At 52.6% G+C, this 27,746-nt stretch overlaps 1 protein-coding gene across 2 annotated transcripts; it reads left to right on the top strand.

Annotated features, from left to right (window-relative positions):
- Nucleotides 1–1,177: 1,177 nt before the first annotated feature.
- On the top strand, nucleotides 1,178–19,467 carry LOC142067054 (potassium voltage-gated channel subfamily A member 3-like). Of its 2 annotated transcripts, XM_075115306.1 has the most exons (3): nucleotides 1,178–4,695; nucleotides 13,124–18,285; nucleotides 18,425–19,467. In XM_075115306.1, the coding sequence occupies exon 1, from the start codon at nucleotides 1,322–1,324 to the stop codon at nucleotides 3,071–3,073; it is 1,752 nt and encodes a 583-aa protein (XP_074971407.1). In that variant the 5' UTR covers nucleotides 1,178–1,321; the 3' UTR covers nucleotides 3,074–4,695; nucleotides 13,124–18,285; nucleotides 18,425–19,467. The 2 variants fall into 2 exon arrangements, with proteins under 2 accessions (XP_074971407.1, XP_074971406.1); XM_075115305.1 differs by having other exon boundaries at nucleotides 13,124–19,467.
- The last annotated feature ends 8,279 nt before the right edge of the window (nucleotides 19,468–27,746 follow it).

Genomic DNA, 27,746 nt, shown 5'->3' with positions numbered 1-27,746 from the left:
GTATAAATAAGTGTGATCTTTTCATCTGTTTTTCTCCCTACCTTCTGGAGGCTGTGCTGGTTAGAAATAACCATGGCGATGAGCTAAAGCGGGGCTGGTGGAGGGGTTTTAACCTCCATCGCGGCAGGACCACCCAGCCGGCGTGGGAGCGGCAGCGGGGTCGCCCTTCTCACCCCTCCCCAACCCTCGTAGTCGGGCTTTTTCCTGAGCCAGGAACTCCTTGAATTGCCTAAGCCCCGCTTGGCACGTGGCTGGGGATTAAAGTGTTTCTGCTGTCAGGGAGGTTTTGGAAAAGGAGGACCCATGGGGGGGCTGGGGGGGCACAGCTGGGTGCAGAGATCAGAGGTTGCCACTGATGCACATCTCCTGGGGACAGAGTGTTTTCCAGCGCTGGGCGCCTGCAGAGAGGCTTTCGCCTTAAAAAAATCCCATTTGATCAAAATTAAACTATTTGCATAAGAAGATCAATTAAAGGGAGGAAAAAAAATCCAAAGCCTTTTGGCTTTCTTGCAGGAAAGTCTGAATTGCAGATTTGGGTTCAGACTGAAAGTGCCTTGGTCGAAGGCTGGCTCAGCTTCACTCCTCCGTTTATTTTGCTGGGGGGGGGGAGTGCACACGGACACACACATGCATGTGCAAACACGCACACGCGTGTGCACGCAGGCACACACACGCGCACACGCACACGCTCTCTCTTCTATACAGAAGAAGAAAAATCCCCAGCACTTCAGCCAAAATGCTGATTCAAAACAACTGTTGGCGGCTGCGACTGCCGCTGTCTGCTTTCCATTACCCACAGCCCCGCCGCGGCTTGAAACGGTGACTTGAAACAAACAGGCAAACCCCAAAATTAATAATCAAAATTACATTTTGCCTTCCTGGGGGAAGGGCAGAAAAACTCTTTCTAAGGTAGCGGTTCTGCCAGGAAAAAACTCTCCCCGCTTGCAACCCGCTGAGCATCAAAGGATGCTCCCCGGGAGGGGACCGGAGCCCCTCGGCGTGTTGCTGGGTGGGGGTACGGATCGGGCCCCCCCGCGGGCTGGGGCAGGGGAGGGGGTGCCCGCAGCGTGCTGGGGGCTGCGGGGCAGGGCTGGGGTGCTGGTGGGTGTCTCCGGGAGCGGTGACTGAGCGAGGCGGTGCCAGGGCTGGGGGCGGATTTTTTGAGAAAAGCCTCAGCTCTTCAGAGCAGCGGCAGCCGCTGGAGGAGTTGGGCGGCTGTTTCTCCCTCTCTGCCTGGAGGAGGAGGAAGAAGAGGAGGAAGAAGAGGCTTCGGCTGCCGCCTCTCTGATCCTCCCCCCCTCCCCTTCCGCCCCACACCTTTATGGACGAGCGCCGGAGCTTGCTTTACTCTCCGGCTGCCTCCTCCACCAGCCGCCATCCGCGGGGCGGCTCGACCAGCAGCCACCACAACCTGGGCTACACCGAGCAGCTGCCCCCCGCCGCCTCCCAGCCGGTCCCCGACCAAGAGGAGGAAGAGGGTGAAGAAGGGGAGGAAGGCAGCATGACCGTGGTGGGGGGCGGCGGAGACCCTTTGCTGGAAGAGCCACAGCATCCTCATCCTTTGCTCGGGGGGGACCGCTACGATCACCCCCCAACTCCCGCCGCCGTCCCTGCCGGCCAGCCCGCGGGCGGTGGGGAGCACGAGTGCTGCGAGCGGGTGGTGATCAACATCTCGGGGTTGCGGTTTGAGACCCAGCTGAAGACGCTGGCACAGTTCCCCGAGACGCTGCTGGGGGACCCGCGTAAGAGGATGCGCTACTTCGACCCCCTCCGCAACGAGTATTTTTTCGACCGTAACCGTCCCAGCTTCGACGCCATCCTCTACTACTACCAGTCGGGTGGGCGCATCCGGCGACCCGTCAACGTCCCCATCGATATCTTCTCCGAGGAGATCCGCTTCTACCAGCTGGGGGAGGAGGCCATGGAGAAGTTTCGGGAGGATGAGGGTTTCATTCGGGAGGAGCAGCGGCCGCTTCCCGACAAGGAGTTTCAACGCCAAGTGTGGCTCCTCTTCGAGTACCCCGAGAGCTCTGGGCCAGCCCGAGGCATTGCCATAGTCTCTGTCCTGGTCATCCTTATCTCTATTGTCATCTTCTGTCTGGAGACCCTGCCTGAATTCAGGGATGACCACGACTATGAGGGAACTGGGGGAACCTTTGGGATGGGCGGCGGCCCTCTCCCACCTGACGTCTTCACCAACTCCTCGTCCTCAGCCGCTTCCATGGTGTCGTCCTTCACCGACCCTTTCTTTGTAGTGGAGACTTTGTGCATCATCTGGTTCTCCTTCGAGCTGCTGGTCCGTTTCTTTGCCTGCCCCAGCAAGGCCACCTTCTCCAAGAACATCATGAACATCATTGACATTGTGGCCATCATTCCCTACTTCATCACACTGGGCACCGAGCTGGCTGAGAGGCAAGGCAACGGGCAGCAAGCCATGTCCTTGGCCATCCTCAGAGTCATCCGGCTGGTCAGGGTCTTCCGCATCTTCAAGCTCTCCCGGCATTCCAAGGGGCTGCAGATCCTGGGGCAGACCCTCAAGGCCAGCATGCGGGAGCTGGGCTTGCTCATCTTCTTCCTCTTCATCGGCGTCATCCTCTTCTCCAGCGCCGTCTACTTCGCAGAAGCCGATGACCCCAGTTCAGGTTTCAGTAGCATCCCTGATGCCTTCTGGTGGGCGGTGGTGACCATGACCACAGTGGGCTACGGGGACATGCACCCCATCACCATTGGGGGCAAGATTGTGGGCTCTCTCTGCGCCATCGCAGGGGTGCTAACCATCGCTCTCCCTGTGCCTGTGATAGTCTCCAATTTCAACTATTTCTACCACCGGGAGACGGAAGGTGAGGAGCAAGCCCAATACATGCATGTCGGGAGCTGCCAGCACCTCTCGTCCAGCGAGGAGATGAGGAAGGCTCGCAGCAATTCCACCCTCAGCAAGTCTGAGTACATGGTGATCGAGGAAGGGGGAATCAACCACAGTGCATTCAAACAGGCTGCCTTTAAGACAGGCAACTGCACAACCACAAACAATCCCAACTGTGTGAACATTAAAAAGATCTTTACGGATGTTTAAGAAAAAACAAAACCAAACAAACAGCAACAAAATCTGAGGATGCGGTAAAAAAATAATAATAACAATAATAATGCAAAGTGACTGTGTACTCGGTATTGTGTGGAACATGCACCATCGTCGGTCTGTGTGTGCCCTTGTTTTTATACGTTTATTTTTTTAGATCCTTCCTTTCTAAAGATCCAAAAAAAAAAAAAAGGATTTAAAATTCTCCGAAGAAGACGACTAAAGGGTAAAGAGAAGGAAGATGAAGACAAAACACACTCACCGTCGAAACAGGTGTTTGTTCTGCAACATGTTGCAGGGCTGCTTTTGTTTTCTTGGTTTTGGGGACCTCTCGCTTTGCTCCTGGATTCCCCCCCCTTTCCCTAAAGGCAGCGTGTAGCCGATTTCCCTTCCATCACATAAGCTCACTTGTTGGATTAACAACCCCGGATTGGGTGGGGGGACGAGGAAAACATGTTGCAGAGCGTACTGGAAGGGGGGTGGGAGGAGATAACCATTTAATTTTGCAGACAGTCTCTGTTACCACATTGTTAAATGACACTTAATATTGAAACACGTGTTGTGCCGTTACGGGCACATCACAGGTTCTCTTTTCTCCGCTGTTAGATCATTTATGAAATTCTAATCTGGTCAGAGACTGAGTGCAATCAATGCTGATTTAAACAGAAAAAAACCAAAACCCCTCATTTTCTATTTTTGATTCCCTTCCCCTGCAACCCTACGGCATTATTTCATCCAATGTCAAATTTGTGGCCGTGCAACGGGTCTGTGTGTGGGGAGGAGGGAGGTGAAGGGCAAAATGGAGCGGTTTCAGGTGCGTGGGGAGCGATGCTGGCGTGGACCGGGGGATGCAGGATCCGGGACGGGCTCCTCACCGTGGCTGTGCAGCCTCAAACCCACCCAGCTGGAGACAAAGGGATATTTCCTCCTTTTTTTGCACTGTGTTTGGGAGAGATGCAGCCACTTATCGCAAGAAGATTAAAGTGGCAAACATGCCTTCCAGCGGAAGTCACTAATTCGGACGGGAGTGATGCAGTTGCCATGGCGACCCTGGTTTCCTGGGAAACCCCCAAAGGTTGTCATGGCATCCCTTCTCCCATCCCCCTTGGTCCTCAATCTTCCCACAAAAAACCTTTCCAGATGGTTCCAGCTCTGTCGTCCCTCAGGACATCGTGGCTCTGCCCTGCTACGTGACCCCATCCCGGCACCCCCTTCCTGGGCCACGTCCCCCCTGCGGCTTCCCCCGTGCCGAATAAAGCGCCCGTAGGCAATAAGCACCCCACAAATCCACCTCTCCCTCGCAGAGGAGCTCACACCTTGGCAGTGAAATTTGGGGATGGAGTCTCTCGTCCTGCAAACACGAGCGCTCGCCCCGCCGAGAACGACCCCGCGCTCCCCCTGCGCCGCACGGAGCCCGGCCGTGTCCCCAAACCCGCTGCGAAACGGCACCGAGCAGCCGGCGGGAAAGCTGGGCTGAAAAACCCCGGCAGCTTTTTGAAACAAGGGGGACACGACTATAAAGAGCAGGATTGAAAAGTAACCAAAACCCCGCCGGGGAAAATGCGCCGGCTTCATCTTTACGTGCGCACCAGGGGCCACGGGACATCTGACGGGATCAGGTGAGCTTTGCACGGGGTAAAGTTCAATGCATCGTAAGGTAACGTTGCTTTTTGGGGACAAACCTAGTGTTTTCCACTACTTAGTTTTATTTTTCAGCTTACCTTGCTGCTCTCAGCTATTTTGTTCACGTTAGGTAAAGTGGGATAAGATCCACCATCTCGGATGCTTATATTTGCTTTTCAGCTTGCTTTTTAGTGCTACGCGTAGCAGGAAAACCTGCTGCCTTTCTGCGGCTGGGATTCTCCAATTCTGAGCTAAAAGGGTGGTTTGCAGCAGTTTAGCCCTTGCGTCTGACCCCTGCCATCGAAGCAGGCTGAAGGCAAGGCCTGGCTGCTCAACCTCGAGTGCCTCGGCTCCAGCTCTGCTCTGTTTTGCTGGGTTTTGGGTTAAATAAAACCAGATTCCTTCAAGGCAGCGATCTGCGCAGGGATGCTGTTGGATACCTCTTACGCCAAAGAGAGATTTGACCCCAACCTGTGTGAGTCACACCTTTCCCAGGCGTGAGGAACGGGGGATTTGTCCTGAGCGATGCCGGCCACGCCAGAATTGGAGTTTAGCTGGGATTTTACCCAGACTTAAAAGGATCAGGACAGTTTGAAACACTCTCCCTTAGTCCCAGTTAATAAAGCCCTTATAACCAGGGAGAACATCAGAGCAGCTTCTTAGCTGATGGGACGTGACAGCTTTATTGTAGGTCCTGTAGTTTTCACCAGCTGCAGATCTAACAAATGATCTTTATTAGGGAGATGCTCTGGAGCATCCTGGGGGGTAACAAACCTGGGACCCCTTGTCCGGGATAACTGGGAACGCCCCAGCGTGCCTTTTCCCCAGGCTGAAATGTCATTTCTGCCTACGAGCTCTCACTTTTTATTGTTCTTAAAGCTTTTTCTGCGCGCCTATTCTTACAAGGAGGATTTGAGTTTAAAAATGGGGGAAATGGTCGCACTCGGGAGAGTTTGCAGATGAGTTCTGTGTCTGCGTTTCCTCCGTGGCAGCTGCACGGGGTGCGGAAACCACATGTTCTCCTGGAAGAGGCAGAGCACAATTTTCGGTTTCTCTGCCGTCTAAAATAAGCAGAAACCTTGCAGGTTGTTAGTTTCCTTCCAGACCACTGCCTACCTTATTTTGTAGAGGCAGAATAATTTCAAACGGATTTTATTGACAGTAAAAGATGCCGTATGGGAGAGGTGACAAGGAAACCACTTCATCCACTGGAGTAAAAGGCAGTTTTGCTCCAGTACCAAATGGTATGGCTGAAAAAATATAAAAGCACTGCTGTTCTCTCTGTAAGATACATCAAAAAAGTCGGAAGTGGAAAAATGGGGATATCCTTTTGATGCTCTGCCCCATTTCTGTCTGCCTCTTCGCTCTGTGCTGTCTCATTAGGTACCGTTCAGCGAGATAAATGCTTTCTGTTGCTGCACGGTCTGACGGCTTCTCTTAAACTGGCTGCCGTGTGCGTTGTGCCAGGAACTGGAGAGATTGCTGAAAGATTGCTCTCTTTGCAGCCAGCTGCTTATTTAACTTACTTTGCTCTCTTGCAATGTGCCTCCTATTAGGTCTTAGGGCTGTTTTAACAGTCACTTGGGAGTTGAAGATGAGCTTCAGCCTTTGCAGTGTTTTGGACTCCACTGTTTCTAATGTGCTTAGAGGGGGCAGCATTTGGAGATCAGTATTAGCGGAGCTGCGTGCCTGCTGTCTGGCAGCCTGCTGCAAAACCTTCCCAAGGCAAGGCGAAGGGCTTGCCTAGACTCAGCTTATTACATTAAATGGAGGAAAGTGCATTACTGAAAGCTTCTGGCTGACATTTAAGATCGCACAGAAAGCAAGCAGGGGAAAGGCTGCCTCCCTGGGTAGTCCCTGCTGTGGACTCCCCCGCTTCTCATCTGCATGTGCGGTGTGGCAGGGACGCTCTCCAAAATGTCCTCCTCCTCCGCCCCTGTCCTCCGTACCCGTCACCTGCGAGACTAAGTGACACTGCAGGTGCCGAAGGACGGGAGCAGGGATGGGGACAGGCAGCTCCTGCCCCAGGGACGCAGCCGTGGGAGGCCAAAGCTGCCTCCCTGGAGGCTTTATGTATTCGGTTTATATAGGGCCGCCAGGAGATACAGAGCCTGTACAGCCTCCTGCCTCCTTTCCCAGGCTCCTTTCCCTTTCCCTCTGCTTGTATTTTGGGACCTGTTCCTTTCCCCTCTTTCAGCCCTGGACGCCACCTCGAAACACATCCTTGGTACGGGGGGATGCTGGGGACGCAGCAACCCCAACCTGGCGCCTCCGCTTGGTACTTCGACACCAGCACCTTTTCCTCCCGCTTATTTGCCTTTTTTGGGTGTGTTTCCCCGCCCGAACTCTTCTGAAAAGGTTCTGTTGTTCTCCAGCACAATAGTTGCCTTTCAGGTGCTCGGGGCGGCCGCAGGAGCAGAGCAGTATGTCCCACCCCGCGTGTGGGCACGACAAGGGCTGGGGATATCTCTTTCCTCCGGGAGGGTTAAATTTCTTCCCAGGGAATTGTTCCTGCTCCATCACTCGACAAAATAAGATGTTTTTTTGTTTGTAATCCCCAGTTTATGGACAGTTAAGTGGAGGCAAAGGGCAGGCGAGTGGCTTCAAGGGCAGACAAGTGGCTTCTCCGGAGAAGGGAAGGAGCCATCCAGAGCTCATCGGCAGCGGAGGGGTCTCTCCTGGCAGAGCTGTAGCACAGGGAAAGGGTCTCCTGCAGCGGTTTGTGTGTATGAAGAGCATTCTGCATGAAATCTGTTTAATTGTGTAGTTTGGAGCCCTCTTCCTGCCAAGCTTTTAAAATATGCATATCTTGGTGAGAGCACATGGAGGCTCCTATCGCAGCCTGATGGAAAGCAGGGCCGGTTTTTTTTTCCATTTTTAAATGCAAGTGATCTCTGGGTAGGCTGCAAACCTGCGAGTGCAAACAGACAAATAGGATTTAAATGTGATTCATTTTGCCCTTCGGTCTCAATTGCTGCGTGTACCAAGAAGGAGAGCTCAGAGCACCGCCATCCTCGCGCAAAGGCAGCTGTATGGGCAAGGGGTGCGGGGAAACAGGGACTTTCTGGATGTTGTAGGATGTTGTGGGCAGGGCAACATCCTATAAATTGTCTCCTTCACTGCTACGGAGCTGGTGCTGCTCGTCTGCACCCATAGTCTGAACGGGGTGCTTGGCTCGACTTTGGGGGCTGTTGTACAGCAGGAGGGTGTGTTAAGGACGGGATGCTGCTGCACTAACGCAGCACCCGCTGGGCGCGGGTGGGCCCGACGGGTGCTGCACCGTGGGTGCGGGGCGGCGTGAGCCCTCGCCCAGGGCCAGCGCCGGCAGCCAGGAGCGCTGGAGCGATGCGCTCCTCCGGCAGGAAGGTTTCCCTGGAAACAGCCGCGGGACTGTCACCGCTCTGACGGGGACATTTTGGGGGTGTTTTGGGGTGGATGCCCTGAGGTGCCTCATCCCGGCCGGGAATCGCTTCTCTGGCAGCGGGAGGGTTTTGGCTTCGTTTTGGGGGTGGCGACTGGGGGTTTCCTTTGGGCAGAAGTAGGACTGGCGTGAGGAGGGGGCACAGCCCTGCTGTAGGGCAGAGCCATCGCACGGCGGGGGACGCGTTGGCTGCTGGGGGGAGCCCTGCAGAGCAGCCCCAGCCCCGTCTCCACAGCATCTGGCTCTTGCCCCCCAGCTGAAGCTCTCCTGGCTCTGCTGTGGTCGAGTCCAAGACACAGTCGAGACCTTTTACTCCTGAACTTGGCCTCCTGAACAAGAAGTTGAGTAACGGTGTCTCCGTCAAAGCGATATTCATCCCACCTGACGGCACGGCTGTTTGCTGCTTTGCGCTGGGAGGGCATCAGGGCTCCTGCTTTTTGTCACCAGCAAAACCCAATCCCATTTTTTGCTCATGAGAACCATCCTCTGTGCAGGAGAGGGATGTGTGCAGGGTCCCACGCTGCCCTTGTAGCTGGAGCCCTTTCATCCCCGCTGCTGGCAAAACTCAGCCAAAAATGCTCAAAGAAAACCCCCTGTGAGCCCCTGCGTGCTTTTCCTTCCATGAATAAGGTGCTGCTTTATGAGATACCCAAGTTTCAGGGTCCGCCTGTGTCTCATCACCAGCCAGAGCCTGAATTCTCGGCGCTGAGGATGCTCTGCAGCAGGGCAGGGAAGCCTTCATGCATGAACCTCCCCGCAGGGCACCGTCAGTTTTCTCCTTCTTATGAACCAGGACATGCTCCACTAAATTAAAACCTGTCTCCTATCTCGTTCAGCTTGTCACTCGGGTTGGGAGTAGCTAAAATACTTCCCGATCGCTGGTCTTCCCCTGCTCATAATGGGAACTGTCTTTACCCAACCGCGCTGCACACTAATACGAAGAACCCCAGCTCAGCAGTGCAGGCAGCAGCACGCGCTTCTGGGTTTGTTTAGCAATGATTCATTTCCTTAACACTTGTAATTCAGATGCTTTTCTGAGCGTGTTTAAGCTCTGTCATGTCTGTTGCTTTTCTACAGTTCTTGCACTTCATTTTTAGCATCTTTTAACACACACTGGGTGGGAAGGCTTGGTTTGGATGGGCGGCTCGCACGGCTAGATTAGCGAGTGGCTATCTCTGCTCTCGCTGGCAAGGATGCAGAGCGCCGTCAGTTTTATTTTGATGCTGACCAGCACCAGCCGCTTTGCCTTGCTCCCTCCGAAGCCCCATCATGGGTAGATACAGAAAATCCTTTGGGATTGTGTCGTGGTTCGATCGGCGGCAGAAGCACCACAGGCTCAGCCTCTGCGGGCTGCCGGCAGCAGGGTCCGTGCTTGGGTCTTGCTCTCAGGGGAAGCCGAAGATTGCAACGGAGCAGGATGAACATGTGCTTTCCAGTGTTTCTAGCATTTGCAGAGAGATGTGTTTGCCGTTCGAGTTGGCTGCAGTAGAGGAGCTGAGTGCAACGCGGGGTGGCAGGTGATGCTGTGCTGCCTGCGGGGTGTTTGGCATGGGGGTGGTCCCCGACAGCGGGCATCCCTGCACCCCGGGCCTGCGGGCTGGGGGCACTGCGGCGTTTGCCGGGTGTTTGCTGTCGGCCTGCTGCGTGCCTTTGGGCAGGTCAGCTCCTCTGGGCCTCAGTTTCCCCATCTGTAAATGACATTGAGCAGCGTCATCGTTCGCAGTGAAACACGCTGGGAGCAAGTGGCAGTTTTGAAACACAGAACAGGAAGTAAAGAATCCTCCAAAGGTTTTCTGTTGTCAGCTTGCTTGAAGCTTGCAGAGCCTCCAAACCCTCCCCCCGATACCCCATTAACTGCAGTTATTTCCCCGAGCTGGAGGGAAGCCCAGGGTTTCATCCAGCTTCCCCAGGGATGCCAGCTCTGCCCTGCGGCTCCCCTTCCCATAACCGTCCTCCTCTCCTCCAGTTTCTTCACTCTGCATATTTGAACTTGCTTTTCCATCCTTACAGCCTGTTTCTCTTGAAATCTCTGTGCATTTACAGTCAAAATCCCACTGCTCCCTCCTCGCTGGTCTCTGCTTGGAGCTGCCACCACAGCTCGGTAACGATTTGAACCTCAAACTGTTGCGGCAGGTTAGAAATGAGACATAAGAAGTTTGGGCTTAAAATGAACCTGCCTGCTGCAAATCTGAGCTTGCAGGAGGGATGTGAAATGAGTTTGCTGTGAGCTGGGTGTAGCATTGCAGGATAGAGGGCTTTCCTACCTCTCTGTGTGTGTCGGTGGATGCCGGCACCTGCCGCTTGTGCTCTAACCTGCAGGTGCCTGAATTATACTCTGCACTTCAGAAACCTCTGAGTTAAAAGAGGGACTCTTTCTGCTGCATCTGAAACAAGCCTGGTCTATTCTCTCCTGGGGCTGGACACCTTTCAGCAAGGTCTCTCCCATCCTGGTTGCAAAATGTTCTGAGAAAGCAAAGCATGCACAAGGAGGCGCCAGCCAGTGAACGCGACCTGGGTTCAGCTGGTTTTCTGGCTTGTGGTATCTCCTGGGAACTGGCTTTGTTACTGCGTTTTCTTAACCAAGCTGTCATGCAGCGCCTTTAGAGGAGAGCATTACGCAAGCATTTACCTTTATCTGCTAAATGAGGACCTCAGTAAGAAAAGATAGCAAGGTAATATGATAAGATCTGTTTTCCCTAACCCTGCGTTGATTGGCATCAATTATATCTTCCTCTTTAATTCTGTACTAAGAGTCTCAGCCATTCCAGCATATTGTTTGGGATCAGCGACAATGGCCAGACCCATCATTTTGCAGGTCACTTTGTTTATCCCTTAAAAAATTGGCCCGACTGGAGCTATTTTCCGGTCCTCTATTTTCACCAGGTCCAGTGCTCAAGAGATACTCAATACTTGTAGTATCACGAGCTGCTCACCAGCTCCAAATGCTGGGATACAAGTTACTTGGCTTGGCCAATTTAAAAACATCTACTTTTTGTGGCTGCTGTTTAATATCCTCTGTTTCTCTTGGAGTGGAGAGGATTTCATCACCCCCATATGATGGGAATACATCTGGATCCCTTCAGGAGCCGGAGCAGCAGTATCTCATGAATGCGCCTGACTTTTCACTTGCACTGCTGTTCTTGCTGGATTCGGTGAAATAACATCATCGTTAGGCTGAGGGTTTGGGGTTTCTCTCTACAAGGGCAAGGATACAGCCTGAAAAGGCAGCAGGGAACCCCAAAGCACTGGATTATTTGCCCAGTTTGAGAAAACTGTTATTTACCAGTTAATCTGCAGAGCCCCAACTCTGCCATCCCCTTCTCGCCAAACCAGGCCGTGCCAGGCTGAAGGTGCTATTGGGGCTTTATTTGTGTAGTACTCCAGCAACGCTCGAGGATCCTGGCAGTTTGACCATTGCTTTGCAAAAAAAGCAGAAGCCCTTCCCTGCCGGCAGGTGGGAGGGGGGTGTAATCCCCCCCCAGCAAGCCCAGTCCAATAAAGCATAAACCCCAGTTAGCTTTAAGCCCATGAATAGTCCTTCTGGCACTTCAAGATAAGCCGGTGCTTGAATAACTGGCTGGTCTGAGACCCTTGCAAGGAGCACTAAGCTCCTCTGGTAGCTTATTTTCCCCGAGTGCCGCGCTGCCTTGCAAGGGGATCTTTGCTTCTCGTGGGAAATCCCACCTCTCTCCTTTCTCTGCCTCCCTTCAGCATCCCTGCAACATCATCCCTGCGACATCATCATCCCTGCAACGTCCGGAGAGCAGGTCTCACCCTCCTCGGTGCGTGGATCCTCTCCCGTCTGGCATTTCTCCATTGTGACTCTCCCTTTGGGGAAAATAGGTGCATTTTGGGGGATGAGTGGGGATAGATCCTGGTGCGTTAGGCTGGGCTCTGAACTGGGCAGACAGATCCTTCCTACCTTGTCTCAGCACCGGCTGCTAATGAAGCACCGGGCTCATGTGGTATGATTGGTGCTAGTGCTCATCTCATTAGTTTGCACCACACACTGGTTCTAATATAGTTAATGAGCCTCACTATAGGAAGCTTTACTAATTCCCACTTGAAAAATCACCACGAAAGGGCCAGAATTTGAGCATGTGACTCCCACCGACTTACGCAGGGCTTAAACCCTCAGGAAATTTGGCCGTGCCCCCTCTGCAGGCGGGCGCAGAGCCCGGGGCGCGGCGCGGCAGGAGGAGGGATGCTCCGGTTGCTGCGGTACGAACCAAAGGCAAAACGTATGATTCCTGAAAACGGGCGGGATGTAAGGAGTCGCAGGAAGTTCCTAAGAGTTTCAGTGCCTTAAAGACGGAAGGGAGCATCTCACTATTAAAATAGAACGCAGGGTGAGTCCCTCCGTGCTGTGGGGTTATTAGGCGTCGAAGCCGATGCAATACCAGCTGCTTTTATGCACTCCAGGGGCTCGGCAGCTCTGGCACTGCAGAGGTGGGGGGATTTCTTTTTGCCCTTTGCTAGCCATCTCCATCCCTGCGTCAAAACAAGGTCTCGGGTTTGAGCTCAGTGGGAACGACTCCGTGGTCCGAGCACCGGGCACCAGGTCAGCCCCGGCTCCTGCTGTCCCCTGTATCGGATTTATAAGATCAAGCAATTGCTTAATATTGTGTGAATCATATCGGGTCGGAACAAACCCAGCTTGATTAAGATAAAAACATGATGAGGAAACCCCAGTTTGTGCTAATTATCCTAGATTGGATTTGGAGATTGCCGTTATGTGAGCTAATAGTTAATAACCGGAATATATTTAATGACTCTTTTTTCTATCTTTAGCTCGCTTTAGACTCGGTTGCATTTAGTCTGTTAAACAATTTTAATTAGTAAATTTTCACTTTTTTCTTTGTGGGGAAGGGGGATGTGAAGTTGTCAGAGGGGACCAATGTGCAGCATTTACGCTACTTTGCCTCAAAAAAAGCCCCCAATATCCTGTTGCTTATTTCCAAACCAGCCGGTGCATAAAAGCAGTTCTTTGCTCTGCCCAACAGATAACAGAAGAAGTTTCGAAATTAAGGCCTTCAGGACTGTGTTGAGAAATAAAACGTCTCCAAGGAAATGGCAAACATCACGGACACGACGACTGATGCTGCTGTGGAGCCGACCGACGGAGGGTCTGTCCTCCCCCATTAAACCCATTTCATATTTCATATATACATATGAAATATTATTTGCCACGTTATCTGTGTTTTCTAACAAGTGCATTATGTAGAAGGGAACATCTCTGCAGCCAGAAGATCATCTTCAAATCATGTGCAATATAACGGGACTGAACAAAGCCAGGAAAAAGGAGGAGGGGAGGTGGAAATCATTTGGACATTATTTCAGTCTTTTTTTTTAAGTTTAAAAAAATATCTCTTGAAAGATTAAGCAACCAGAAAAGAAACGTTAACCAGAGCTACTAATAAGCAGTCCAAGTGTTTTACTCGGGGTGGGAGGGAGGTGGGGAAATCCGGCTGCGCTCACTGGTCCCTGTCGAAGGACACGGGCTGTTTTCAGCGCTGGGACACGAATAAGTTCTGTTCCATTTTTCCAACTTTCCTGTAAATGCTCTTAACAAGTAGGTATGTGCTGTACTAAAGGCTGTGATTTATTTTAAGTCCTTATTAAGGAAGTAACATCTCCACTGATGCTGAGGAAAACAGTGTCACGCAGTCAACAAGTTGTGCCTTGCTTTCAGGATCACTCCATGAAAAACTAAAGTAAAATTGAATTTCCAGGGATGGAAAAGGTATAAATCCCAGTCCCGGCTGGTTTTGCCCCTGCTTCGTTTCGTGAGAGCCCATGCACCCTTCTCTGCTGTTTCACGGTACTCCCATCCTGAGGGAATATCATAGCATCGTGTTGCTAATACTATAACAAACAGGAAGCCCATCGCTCCTCTGCCCGTCGCTGCTTCATTCTGCAAGCTGGGCTTTGTTTTCTGTGGCAGGTTAAGAGCTGTGGGTTGCCTGCACTGGGCTGCGAAGCTGTTAAAGCTGGGGTCTCCGTAACCTCACTGCATTCCCGAGGCCTGTACGGGTAAATGCCCAGTGCAATGGGATAAACGGTCTGCGAAGGGATAAATGCAAACGGCAAAGGGGTTTGTGGTCTCTCCTGCTTCTGGCTTCCCCCTCTCGCCCCAGCCCCGGCCACCTCAGCACGCTGCCTCCGTCCCAGCTTTGAGACTAAAACCCACCCGGCACATGCTCCGTCGGAGGAGCAAGGCAATACTCGCAACAGCATTGGATCTCTGGGTGGAAATAGTGTTGGTGGGACCCAGGCGAGCACAGGAACCTCTGCGTCTGCGCTGCAGTGGTTCCCTGGGGATGGTTCGGGGAGTGTTAATTTGGACCGGACCAACCAAAGCGAGCTGGAGCTTGCCCTGCAGCAGAAGATGCTCAAGGGGAGGTAGCGGGAGATGAAATCGTTAGGCATGTGAAGCAGACTCTTGACTCCATGCTGCTGATTGCTTTGGGTCTGTGTCCAAGGACAAGCCTTGAGGTCCCCGCTGGGTACCTGGACAGTGGAGCAAGGACCGCTCTGCCTGGAGGGCAGCACCAAAATCTGGATCCTTCACTGAGCAGAGCCATTGACCTGCATTTCACTCCGGATCATGGGCAGGAGATGGGGAACATCCACAGGAGACACATGTGGGATGCTTCGAGGCACAACCCAAGTGAGGATGCACTTAAAAATAAACACCCTACTTGCAAGAAAGGCTCTGAAATGGGAAAAGTCGGGGGCATATTCGTGGCAAAGCAACCAGCTGACTGCACCACGCGTCTCTCCTTGCGGAAGAGCTTTGAAGATGAATGAGACCCACGTGGGTTTCTGAGCCATCGTTCGGGGCTAGGATTGCTCCGGACCCGTCTGTAGTTCAGCAGAAGACGTTCTCCTTTCTGGCTGTCTAAACCCCGCGTGCGAACTTCAGCTGAAATTAGGATTGAGACATTCCCTTAATGGTGGGGGAATCAAGAACCTTAATGGTTCTTAAAGGAATACGTTGACTTTGGTGAGGTCACGTTTATTTTGTTTGGTTTTTAAACACGAATAATTTCTCGGCTTGAATTCCTCCTCCTGTCATGGCATACGCATTGTTGGTGATGGAGACCTTTTTCAAGGGAGCAGGGCTTGAGGGTCCCAAAGACAGAAGTCTCTGGGGCTCTGCATAGGTACAGGCTGGGGAGAATGGGCTCAGATGTCGAGAGAAGAAACAAAAGTGAAAAGGCCAGCAGTTTTAGTCAAAACTACCTTGCTTATCGTGGGGAATGAAGAGCAAATATGGATCTGGCCTTTAGTGGGACGTTGCTCCGTGCGCTTGTTTACATTTATTCCCAGCATGGTGGAAACCCTGTGGCCACTGGAGCTGTGAATAAATGAATTAGAAAGGGCTGGTGCTGCTGGCACTGGGTTTTATGGCGGCTTTTGCAGCATGAGGTGCAGAGGGAGGTGGGTTGGGCACCAGGGCTGCTGGAAGAGCACGAGGAGCAGGTCCCCAAGCCCACAGGGATGAGCTGGGGGTGCCAAAGCTTGACTGATGCTGGGGAATCACAGAGGTGAAGCACCCAGCGGTGTGAAATCAATCCGGTGTGAAAGCCACCTGCACAAATTGGAGCTAATGGGAGCGGTGGCTCTCATTAACTTCGTGTTTGGCCATGCCCTGCCCTGAGGCCAGCCCGCGGGGGGGTAGGGAGAGGGAGCTCCTCCATGGGATCCTCCAGCAAATTGCTCTGCCAGCAAATCCCCGGGGATCGGGCAGTAACTGCAGCGCTGCCGCAGCCGGGGCAGTCAGAGGATGGGCTGGCAGAGCTTTATTTGCCTCATGGACAACTGTGTCTTGCTGGCACAGCCATAACCCACCTCCCAGGCATCCATCCCCTGTCTGCTGCAGAGGGGAGCTGTGCCCCCACCCAGGCTGTCTCATCCCACAGCTCCCCAGCACCAGAATTAATTAATGCTCAGACCATAAAAAGTCTGAGACCTTAAAAAGAACTTTAAGAGACCCCTTAAAAAGACCATAAAAAGTCCCCAGTGTTTGTGGAGTGAAGGCTGAGCCTCTTTCCATCACTAGGAACCCCAAATAACTCAGCAGTGGTCTCTTCCCCATTGCTGCTGGCAGGCTCGGCACATGGGACCGGGCTTTTTTGGAAGATCTCACCTCCAAAACCACTAAGGAGCTGCAAAATATATTTGTTTGCAGCCTTCCCTTCAGCACGATGGGTTCGCAGAATGCCCCTGAGGCTGCAAAGGAGATTGAACAAAAGCTTTAGCAGCTCTGAAATCTTGAGGGACTGACCCAGAAAGCACTTTTCTACCATGCCGGTGGGTTTGGGCTGCAGCCAGCCCAAGCACCCACGGAAGGTCTGATCCAGCAGCTTCCCACAGCCCTGCAGACAGCCCTGGGTTGTCTGAAGGGGTAACGGCACATTAACAGGAGAATTGATCTTCTGGATTGCAACACAGACCTGGATCTTGGGAAGCCCTGGTCCCAAAGGTGTTAAATTTAGTTTCTTTTGGAACATGATCTAGTAGCCCTTAAAATGGGGGATAGAATGTATCAGTACTAAAGTTATTTTTATTTTTCACCGGTGTTACGGAGAGCTTTTTTATGGCATGTGTATATGTAACATAATTATACCTCCTCTGTTTTCAACAGCCACTTTGTTAAAGCGTCTCTCTGTTACTGTTCAAAGTGCGTGTTTTGACAAGCAAAGTGATGGGAAAGCCCCACATCCCTTGGCCCGCCTGGGTCGGTGGGTCCCAGTGGTCCCCCTCCTGGCAGCAGGAGCGCCCCGTTCCCGTGGCCCGTGGCCGCCGGGCGCTCCGCTCCTCCCCTCCAGCGCTGAACCCACCCCTTGGGCATCTCACGCCGATGACAAGCTTGCCAAGTTCCAACCTCTTCTCGCTTTGTACATACTGGCGTTGCCGACGTTGCTCCATGCTGTTGGGTTTCTTTTGCTTGGTCGCTGAGCCAGCTAATTGTTAATGTGCTGTTTCAAAATAATCGAGAGTTTGATAGTCTTTAACTGTCAGTCCGGTATATTAACCTGTGTTGCCACGACTCTGACTCTAGCCTTGTGCGTTTTAAAGATAACCATCGTATCAGGACAGCCATGTTGAGATGTCATTTGGAGCGGAGGGCTGGATTTGGCAAGGGAAGACAAATTAAAAATGTATCCAGTCGATTAAAAAAAAAACAAAAAAGGGAGCAATTTAATGGTGGTTGACATCAAGAGAAGATCCAAAAAATAGCGTGCATTGATTCCCATAATCATCCGAACGCAGGCTGCTCATCTTTATTCATAGCCCTTCAAAGCCGTGCTCTGAGATGCCGAGAGCATCCCTGAGATGCCGTGCATTAGACGTGCTCTTTAGATGCTGAACACATAGACGTTTCTCCTCTGCGCCCAGCACAGCTGCCGCCTCCGGCAAATGCTGTACGCCATCCCTTCCCCCTTTTAATTTTAGGGTGCTGTTAAAGTGATGACAGCTCTGTCGTTGGGTCTGTCCCGGTGGATAGGCAGGAAAACCAGATCAGGGGAGTTGGGCCGGTAGAGAATCACATAAAGCCACTTGTTTTAAGAACAAGTTTTAAGATGTTTTAAGAAGGTGGCAACAATAGAAAGCAAAATATCTCATAAAGTGTTTAAGGGCGCTAACGAAGGCTCAGTGAGCACAGCAGATGGGATGGGGCTTAGCAGCGTGGCTGGAGAGGGCTTTCAGAGACAACACACAACGGGCTGCTTTGCTTGCCCCGCTAGATTGGGGGGAAAAGCCAGGATTACTGCGGCCCTATCCTGGCCTCCAGCCTCTTTGCACAGGTGCTGGCGAAAAAACTTGCAATATTAATGTCTCAGAAACCAGCCTTTGAGCACCACCGAGGGCGCAGAAGGCTTTAACTGCACACACACTTGGACGTTTTCTGAGACAGATGTTCAAGTGCTGTGACTGCTACTGAATCCTTTTAAAATGAAGGAATTCATGGGATAGCATTTTTCTCCCCTAAAAAGCTTTGGGAGCAGGCATGCTCCCCACTCTTTTGTCTTTCCATTGCAGAGTCAGCGAGAAAGCTGTCCCTTGAGCTGAGACTAAAGCCAAGTAGCAGCCCTGCCTGAATTAAGTTACCCAGCTCTGTAATCCCCATATTTTAATCCACCAGCCTCTGCTACAGGTAAATTATGTTTCTTTTTCACGTTTTTTCTGCCTTGCCCAAGATGACATCATCAGTGCAGCTTTAAAACGAACGGCCTGAGATACTGCCGTCACCCTCTGGTGTTCCCCGTAATACACCATCTCTCTGACCGTTGCAGGGCCAGGCCACTGACGCCGTGATTTCAATGCATTGCTCCAATTCCCGAGGATGATTTCGGGGCAGGACAATTTATCTGGCAATACAGAAGTCATCGATACAGCTGGACTTGCAAGTCAAATGGTATTAAGGGGAAACGTAGCCAGGAAATTGTAAGCCAGTGCCTGAAATAGGGCAGTTTTAAGGCAAAACGATGTGTTTACTGCCATGTCCCTTGTGCTGCCATTAGTATATCGGACATCGCGCTTCATTATTCAAATTGTTCAGGTCTTGCAGGAAAATCGCCTTCATTGCTGAAGGTGAGACATTCCCACGGCTGATTTTAGCATTTTTTAAGGAGAATGGGCTCTTAATTCATCACCTGAGGTCCCAAAACATTGCAAATGGGGGACATTGCATCGACCACCGGCCTCCAGCACGGGAGCAGCTCGTGTTTCTTAATTTCCCATCCTCTACTATGCAACTTACTTCCACGGTATCTTCCTGGGACTGAGACGGCTGGATAGAATTTTGGCTTTGCTTCCCCTCGTTCGCGTGCGCAGCTCGGTAACGCTGAAAAGTTTCCCTGACTGTCTCAACTGGACCACACGAGGGGTAGAGTTGAACAGTGAAATATTGCCTTGTGGAATTCAGTGTATCAGACTGAAAACTAAAGCCTTCCCTGCAAGGCGGCTAAATCCTGACTAATAAGGTGCCATGGGAACGATGCAATTTTGGCCTGGAGGTGTCAAGCGCAGCCTTGTTACTCTGGGTTCGCTGAGGACTCTGGTTTTGCCGGTGACCTGTGTTGCAATTGTTTAAACTTGTCCTTTTGATACCGGTCTGATGCTAAAACAAGCCGCTGCCTCCCATCGTCCTGGCGACCTCCACCGCGGTGTGGGCCTTGTGTTCAGTTACCGGTAAAAAAAGTGATATTTTTTTGTTGTCGTTGCGTGATTTTTTTACCTGATGTTGAATTTATTTTTTTAATGTTTTTTTTTTTTTCATTAGAACTTGAAACTGTTATTTCATACTCAAAGTTCAATAAAATGGCTGAAACACGCAGCACGTGGTGGTTTGAAACGGCAACGGGGTGGGAGGGAGATGTTGGGGATGCAAAGGGTGATGCGAGGATGAGGTTTGAGGTGCATCCTCTGGATGAACTAATTTTTCAGGATGAAATTATCTGCAACTTAATGCAATTCTCAGGAGTAAAATTTAATTCTTTGGAGAAATAAAACCTTGGGGTAAAACCCGCACACTTCCAGCGTCCCAACCAGCCGCCTGGAGAGCTGTGCTCTCTTTATGGACTGAAGAAATTTTGATAATGTGTCACAAAAAGGGACGTCACTGGCGACGCTTTGGCAAAGCAAACGCGAGCAGAGGTGCCCGCTCCGCGTCTGACCCGCTCGTCCTGTCACGGCGGGGGAATCTTGTGAAATGAGGTTCGAAGCTCGCTTGAAAACCTTGCTCTTGGCTTCGTACCATGTCTTTGAGCTTCACCCAAAAGCGAACGTGGCCAAATAATCTCAGAGCTTTTTCTTAGGCTACCGGTTGTCTGAAAAATATTGAATAGTGAGAATGGAGAAAGAAGTTAGGGTTTTACAAGCCACGTTTAATCGGTGGCAGCTGTGACTGGTCTCAGTCCTGCACTCCCACAACCTACGAGGAGAGGACTTCCAAGAGCAGCTGAAAACTGGGGACTTCTCTGGTTCCTTTTGCTTTTAAATTAACTCTTTCTGGTATTTTCAGATTTAATTTAAAAAGCAAGATTCACATTCCTGGTTTGGGACAAACAGCTAGAGATGGTGAAGCGAGCGAAGCCTTGGCTCAGCCCAAACCCCAGCTGAGATTTGGGATGAGCCACCTGAGCTCAGGGAAGTGCAGGGAAGGCTGGGTCTGGTTCAGGACAGGAATCACTTGAAGGGGACCCCTAAGTGATAAATTATTAGAGTTGGTGCTAAAATGGCTTGAAGTGCAAATATAAGCGCTGCTGTGCTGTGCCCCATGGCTGGAGGGCCCGGGCTCCTTCAAGAGGGGTTTTATTTTAGCAGTTGCTGAGCCAGGAGCACAATTACCCCAAGTGACTTGGGTATTTTTGCAAATCCAGTTCCTAGGACTGAAATCCAGGGGGAAATTGTGTAAAAGGCTGCAGGTGCTGAGTCGGGGGGCTCAGGACTGGGAGCAGAGCAGCAGCCAACAGCCACCCCAGGCAGGATCAAACTGGGGGAACTCAGCAATGACGGACAACGTGGAATTCTTGAATTTTACAAAACATACGGTTTGGCACTGTTGGCCTCAAGAAGGCTGATAGGGTCAAACAGGTTCCTAGAAAAGCAGTGTTGAGTTCTGGGGCTGTGGCTTTGTGTGGTTTTGTCTCTCTTTGCTCTCTAGGTTTGCTGTAAGCATCAGGTCTGCGGAGGAGGATGAGCTGGGTGGTGGACGACCCATGATGAGCAAAATCAGCTTCAGCTCAATTATTTCCAAATTATCTCAGAGAGGCTGGACTGGATGGGACCAAACTAGAAGCCGGCCAGTGTTGGTGGCAGGGCCAGATTCAAGGCTGGGAGGAGGGAGCCCCTGTGGTTCAGGGATGGTCAGAGCCAGAGCAGTGGTTTTAGCAGCTCTTGGTGCTTCTCTCTCTGCCATGGCCTTGGTTTCAGTATCGGGTCCCACCAGCGCTGTGCTGCCTCTGGCTGCAGGTTTCGGTTGGCACGCGGTTAACTGGGGCGTGCTTAAGCATCCTGTGAAAAACAGGATGCCGCAAAGTCTGAGATGCAGATGGCGGGCATGAATATCGTCAGCCCTGGAGGAAGGACGGGCACAGGGGCCATCTCTGGCACACGTCACCTGGCACAGGTTTGCTGGAAGAGCAGCAGGAGACACCTTCCACGGCACCACTGCTGAGCGGAGGGCGATGTTCCCATACCCAAGCCATCACTGGGACCCAGGGGTGAACCTTGATTTGAGGTGCACTCCCAGCCCCCAGGGGTTTTGCAGGGTTTCCAGCCCATACCTGGGGTGATAAAGGCATGGAGAAGACATTGCACCAGAGAGCTGCAGAGGGACTGGTTGTGGTCAGTGCCAACAGCTCGTCTCCCCCAAGTCAGGTTTTACTTAGCGACTTGTTGGCTTTTGGAGGGGGGAGCTGGGAGGAGCGCAGAGGCTGCGGGGGCAGGTCAGCCTGGGGGAGGCACGGTGTGACAAGATGCTTCTCGTGCTTCATCTCCGGGAGGTTGTAAACAGCAGCAGGTAAATGCCACCATGGCAGTAACACAGTGAAGAGGATTTGGAGCCACACATGGAAGAAGAACTTGAGCTGCCTGGGTTTGTGATGTACAAATTCATCTTAAAATAAGGGTCTGGAGGAGCCTGGCTGCTGAAGGGCTGGTTTCTGCTGTCCTTTTAGCTGATGTTTGGCTCATCTCCTTCCCCGAGCGTGGGCATCCCCACGCAGGGACTGCGTGGCTACGGCAGCCTCCAGCAGCGCGGCTCTGCGCGCCGATGCAACGTGTGCAATAAATCCTTCACTCGCTGCCTTGAAATCTGCTGCTTGGGAATTTCCTTAGGTGCCATTTCCTTCTTGCGCTATGAAGAGATATTGATTCATCATTCCCTACTCACCAGCTCACCACCAGGCAGGATTTTAATGACCTGTGTCCTACCCCTCTTTCCAAGCCAGAGCATCCAGCTCTTCCAACCGTGGCTTTTCCAGGAAGCTGCAGAGAGGCTCTTCCAGCTTGGAGTCAGGCTCCTGCTGGGTATTTCCTCTCTCCCCAGACCACGCCTTGCTAAGGAGGTCTCATATTAGATACTTTGCTACGTATCTTTCAAACAGAGGTTAGTACCCGAAATGATCTTCCTTTCTATTCCAGCCAGTGAGGCATGACATCCTTCCGCAAGGGTCGTTGGCCATCCCTCTGCTGTCGTATTTACCCATGGGACAGCTAAGATTATTGCTTCCCCCATGGAAATTTCCTTTACTTAACACCACCTGCCCCTGGCCATTGCGACCACTCATTTTATCGATGTGCTTTTGAATTTCTTCTACCAGGGCTTCAGTTTTAGGACCTCACTGCACTCGTTCACAGGCAGCACCAATACCGAGGATTTAGGCTGTTTCTGCCCTGCCAGTATTTGTGAGGGGTGGAAGCAGGCTGCATCTCCTGCTCTTCCAGGATGCAGCGTGTGATTCGCCTCTTGATTTATCCATCAGCGCGAACGAGACGTGCATTAACGAGTGGAGATGGGACGAAGACACCGACCAATGAATGGTGTTACAGGGGTGGCAGATGCTTGGCTTTGCAAAGCAGAGGGTGACAGAGGGGACCGTGCTTTCCTTGTCTGTCCCAGGCGGTGACCGCCGCCACCTGTGGCTTTCTCAGCTCCATTTGGGCAACCTGCCTTCGTCCCAGCACAGGGCCGAACAGGAGTCAATGTGCACAGAGCTCCTCAGCTTCAGGCCAGGGCTGCCTGGGTCTACGTGGGGCTCTGTCCCCTCTGTGTCTGCAGGAAAGGGAATGTCCCCCCGGCTTCACGGGGTCATGGAATCACAGAGGGTCCTGCAAGGGCGGTCGTTCCCGAGGACCCAGCCCGCAGAGTGGTGGGTATTTTGGATGCTCCCAGGACCTTCCTGCAGAACAGAAGCATTTCCTTTGTACACCAACATTTCCACAACCCCAGAAGAATTAAGGACAAATTAAGGGAACCTCCAGGACCTGGACCACGGACCTGAGCGGGGACTGAAGCTGCTCTTGCCCTGGCTGAGTCACCAGCCACACGGTGGGGCCGTGGGTCCTCTGGGTGCTCGGTGGTGGCAGCAGCCCCGGTGGGTGCTGCTCGTCTGAGAAAGCGTAAGCTGAGAGCGAAGGGTGGGGAGGGGGAGAAGGGGAAGCCGGGGCTAAAAATAGATATTTTTGAAAGAAGGGAATGAAAACCTCTTTGAAGAAGTGAGGGGAGAGGGGGAGGGTTTCCATGGAAACGGGGAAGTCTGTCTCTTCCCAAAAGAGGGAGTGGGAGATGAAGAAATAGTAAATATGGCAGAGAAATGACAGCAAAGAGGAGCTGCGAGTCGGTGACGTTCCCCATGGATCAAGGGGAGGGGGCTGTGGGGTCCGAGCATGCCTGGATCCCAGGGCAGGGCAGACTGGGCCCTGACACTGCCTGCCCAGGTAGCCTTGGGCATGTCACCTCATGTCCTCCCTGTGTCACCTGCAGCCCTGCGGCTGTCACCTGCCCACGTCACCGGCAAGAACAGCGAGCCCAGAGCTGCTGGGGACGTGCTTGCAGGTCCAGGTCAGTGTCACCATGATGGGGCAGCTCCAGCCCCTCCCGGCAGCTGGGCAGTGGCAATAAAGCAATGAATTTCCTCCCAACCATTTGAGAAGGTGAACCGAATCTTGGTTTGTTCTACTAGGAATTTTCCAACGTGGCACAGCCATTTCCAGGAGAGACCCCACAGGGAAGGGGGCTGGAAACACAGTGGTCTTGGCCAGAGGGTGAGGGCAGCCAGGGGCTTACAGCAAGGTTGGGGACCAAGCCAGAGCTCGCTGTCACGGTATGCGATTTGATATAGCTCCCAGTCTGCACGATCCACAATTTGGCACAGCTCATGACCTGGTGTGGCCCACGGTTTGGCACAGCTCATGATTTGGCACGCTCGCAAGCTGGCACAGCCCCTGGTTTGGCATGCCCCATGATTTGGCACGGCTCATGATCTGGCACGGCCATGGGGATGGCATGGCCCAAACCTTGGCCCAGCCCAGGATCTGGCCCGGTGGGCTGGGTGCTTTGTGCTGTGCCACACAGTGCCATCCCATGGCTGAAGCTGCCACTGTGCCGCTGTGCCCACCGTGGCGTCCTGGCCCAGCTGCCGTCATGCCCATGCCACCAAGCCGTGGGGAAGGCGCTCCCCAGCCTGAGCATCCCCCCCGGCTGCATCTTCTCCCTGCAGCATCTCCATGTGGGGGGAAGAGAAGAGGCAAATCATCCTCTCAGACCACTTTTCCTCCTGGCTTGTTTGCAGTCCTGCTGCTCCCCAGGGAGGAACGAATGTCTGGGGTGATGGGAACATCCCACCCCGCTCCACGCCTCACATCTGACCTTCAGCAGCTCATGGCCCCCACCCAGCAACAGACACATGGGATGAGACCCACAGGGTCTAAAGATAGCCTTTATGGGTCTGCCTGTCCCATTTGTGTGTGATGGGAGATGCTGTCACCCTGGTTGTCACCTGCATGGGGAACCAGTCCCAGGACTGGTGGCTGGAAGTTGTGGCCCATCGTGGCAGTGCAGAGGGGACCCTGAGGTCACCTAACTTCTCCCCCAAGGCACAGGCAATCTGCTTACAGGTACTGGCCATCTCCACTGGAGGTTTCTCCAATCTCCTCTTAGTCTTGTCCTCCCTAAGCTGAACAACCCGAACGTTTCAACTTTCAGCCCTAGTTCCTTGCTTCGTGGTGAGCATCACCCCCCTGCAGCTGGAAGGGAGGGCTGCTGCCTTGGGCAGATGGGCACGGGCTGGTTCAGACCTGGGGAAAATGAATCATCGGAGAGAAAATGAGATGTTCATCACCTCTCCTCCATCTCGGGGTCACAGGAGCACACCCGGCTTGGCAAAGCAGGCGTTCAGTTGGTGTCTCAGATAAATGCACTTTTGGAGCCCTGAAGCAAGTCTACTTTTTGGTCCCCTTGGAGCAGGAGGGCTGGAAGGACGGAAGCACAAGGCTGGGTCCCCTCGGCATGGAGGTGGTGGCCCGTAGCCAGCCTGCGGGGACGTGGGGGCTCAGCTGACACCTGGAGCCCCGAGGAGGGATGGGGGGGCTTTATCCATGGGTGATGCACAGGCTTGTGAGAGAACGGGTTTTCTTTCCAGAGCTGAAAGCACTTGTGCCTGGCCGGAAGGAGGCTGTTGAGTTCTTTTCCATTTGCTAATTTGGCTTGTCCTGTCCTTTTTGTTTGTGTAAGTGAAATAAAGTGGCTTTGAGAGCCTTTTAACCAGAGTGTCTGGAGCAGCCCGAAGGAGGCACCTGCCCAGGACCGATGCTCGCCCTGCACCAGCCTGGCGGTGGGTCCATTAGCTCTCCTGGAGCGAGCAGCAGCCTGCCATGAAATATTCACAATCATCTTGACGAGCTCCAAAGCCCTCAAGAACTGAAGTTCTTTACCGTGTTTCAGTTGAGCTAAATGACTTTTATTTTCAATGAACCAGCTCCTCTCAAGACCGGCCATCCAGAATGGTGGAGCATCTTTGGAGGCAAAGATGTTGCAACTCAGTGATCTCTATCAAATGAGAATTCAGAGTGATACCCAAAGGAGTTATTTTTAAAATAATCAGATATTTTATTATGAAAACCACCTTGGAGAAATACAGAGGGAGAATGTATTTAACATTAACTTTGCAGCCAAGCAATGTTTGCTGTTTTCCCTTTGGCCATGATGTGCCTTCCCAGGGACCAGGAGCCCAGCCCAGGTCCTGCAAAGCCCAGGTGGGGGGAGCCGCTCCGACCTATCGCACCATGATATTTTGGGATCCGCCAGCAGCATCTGCTCTGGAAAAGCAAAGTCTGCTCTGCAGGTCCAGGTCACTTTGTTCCCCAGCTGCCTTCATTTTTAGATGCTGTGCCACCACATCGGGGTCACTGGTGTCCCTCGGTGTCCCCTCCTCTTGCCACCACGCACTGAGGTGTGGGTGCTGGCGGGGCCGGGAGCACGGTCCTCTGACACAGGCAGTGGTGGGAGGTCGGGTGCTTTCCCTGGAGGGTGACTCAGCCCTGGGAACTTGCTTACAGCTTTCACAGCTCCTCACATGACAGGGGCCCAGTTATGTCATCCCCTATGGCTGGGGTGCCTCGGCTGGGATGGAGGTGGGGGCTCAGCGCCCTGCCCTGTCAGAGCCGGCTCTGCTCAGCACCACGGCCAAGCCTTGGTCCAGCTCGGCTCTTCCTCCTGGCACGGCTGCTGTTGTCCTCCCCTTCCCCCAGAGCCCCTCTGGCCTTGCAGGAGGTAGCATGGGTTCCTCAGGACGGACACCATGGGGAGATGCCGTCGTCTAAGGCTGTGCAAGATGTGTGAAGGTGGTGGGACAGGGTCTGTCCTCTCTGGAGGGGGCAGCTTGGCTTACGGCAGCACGGGGAAGCGCTGGTGCCTGTCCCAAGTGATGCAGCGTGAGGCCGGGCGTGGGTCATGCTTTGCAGTGTGACTCTGGGGCTTCAGTTTTGCTGTTCTGGTTGAGGCCAGTCCTGGGGACACCCTGCCCTGGGGGTTTCATCCATGCCCCCACAGCACCACATCATGGAGCATCCCCCAAACCCACCGCCAGCAGGACACAGTGGGGGGAACAAAGGGGAAAAAAGCACATTTTTGCTTTTTGTTTGTACGGTGCAGGCTGGCTGCAAGCCCATGAGTACAAGGTCTGAACAGCCTTTGGGAATAAAGGCAGTAAAGCCAAGGGAGCTCGTCTGCTTCCTGAAGGGACCTGGACACCAGATCGCCTGGTCCCTGGGGTGTCCTCGCGCCAAGTGACTTTCCCAGGGCCACACACAGGTGGAGTAAGGTTTACAATTTGGATGACTATAAAGTCCATGTGGATAAGAGAAATATTCCAGAAGAGACTTATTTTTTTAATTATTATAACAATGTGAAGACATCAGCTGGTTAAATCCATGTTAAACAGACAAGTGGGTGCAGAGCATCAGCTCGTCTAGTTCTCTGAAAGGCTGGGTTACGTCTGGAGTTGTCAGCGTGGCTGAGGGAGGCGGGTGCAGACACACAGACTATAATAATAGCTCCAAAATTAGGATAGTAAATCAGGAGAGCGTCACTCAATTCAGAGAAATTCCCCTGATTTGCTAGAGATGGGAATTTGGCGCTTTGTAAGGAGCTGGTGCTGTTTATATGAAAAATCCCCCTGGTTTTGCAAAACCTTCGCAAGGCGGCAGCAGGAATAACAAGTTAGAAATTCAGCTTCACTTGAATTGTTCTCTGCTCGGCCTCAGTTTCTGCATATTGCATAAGGATTAGCCTTGGGCAAATCATTTTCTGGATTCAGCCTCCCCTGCTATGGCAGATTTGCCTTCAGAACAGGCTAAAACGATGCAGATGACATTAAAAATCCCTCATCTAGAGTAGCCTCATGTCCAGCTGGGTGCAGGCAGTAAGAAAAACCGTACGTGCAAGGGTTGTTTGCGGCAGGGAGTGAAGGATTCCCAACTTTGCTGCAGGGTTAGAAATTCATTTTCAGTATTGGGATCTGGCTGGGGCTTGGGGAAATATATTTCTGTTTCAAGATGAAGAGGGATGCTGGGAGGAGCAGTGGGAGATAGCATCCCCCTTCACTCTCTGGT

The sequence above is a fragment of the Phalacrocorax aristotelis genome, chromosome 21, assembly GCF_949628215.1.
Source record: "Phalacrocorax aristotelis chromosome 21, bGulAri2.1, whole genome shotgun sequence".
NCBI classification, from domain to species: Eukaryota; Metazoa; Chordata; class Aves; order Suliformes; family Phalacrocoracidae; genus Phalacrocorax; species Phalacrocorax aristotelis.
Note: the sequence above shows the minus strand (reverse complement) of the source record. Positions and strands in the feature narration are given on the sequence as shown.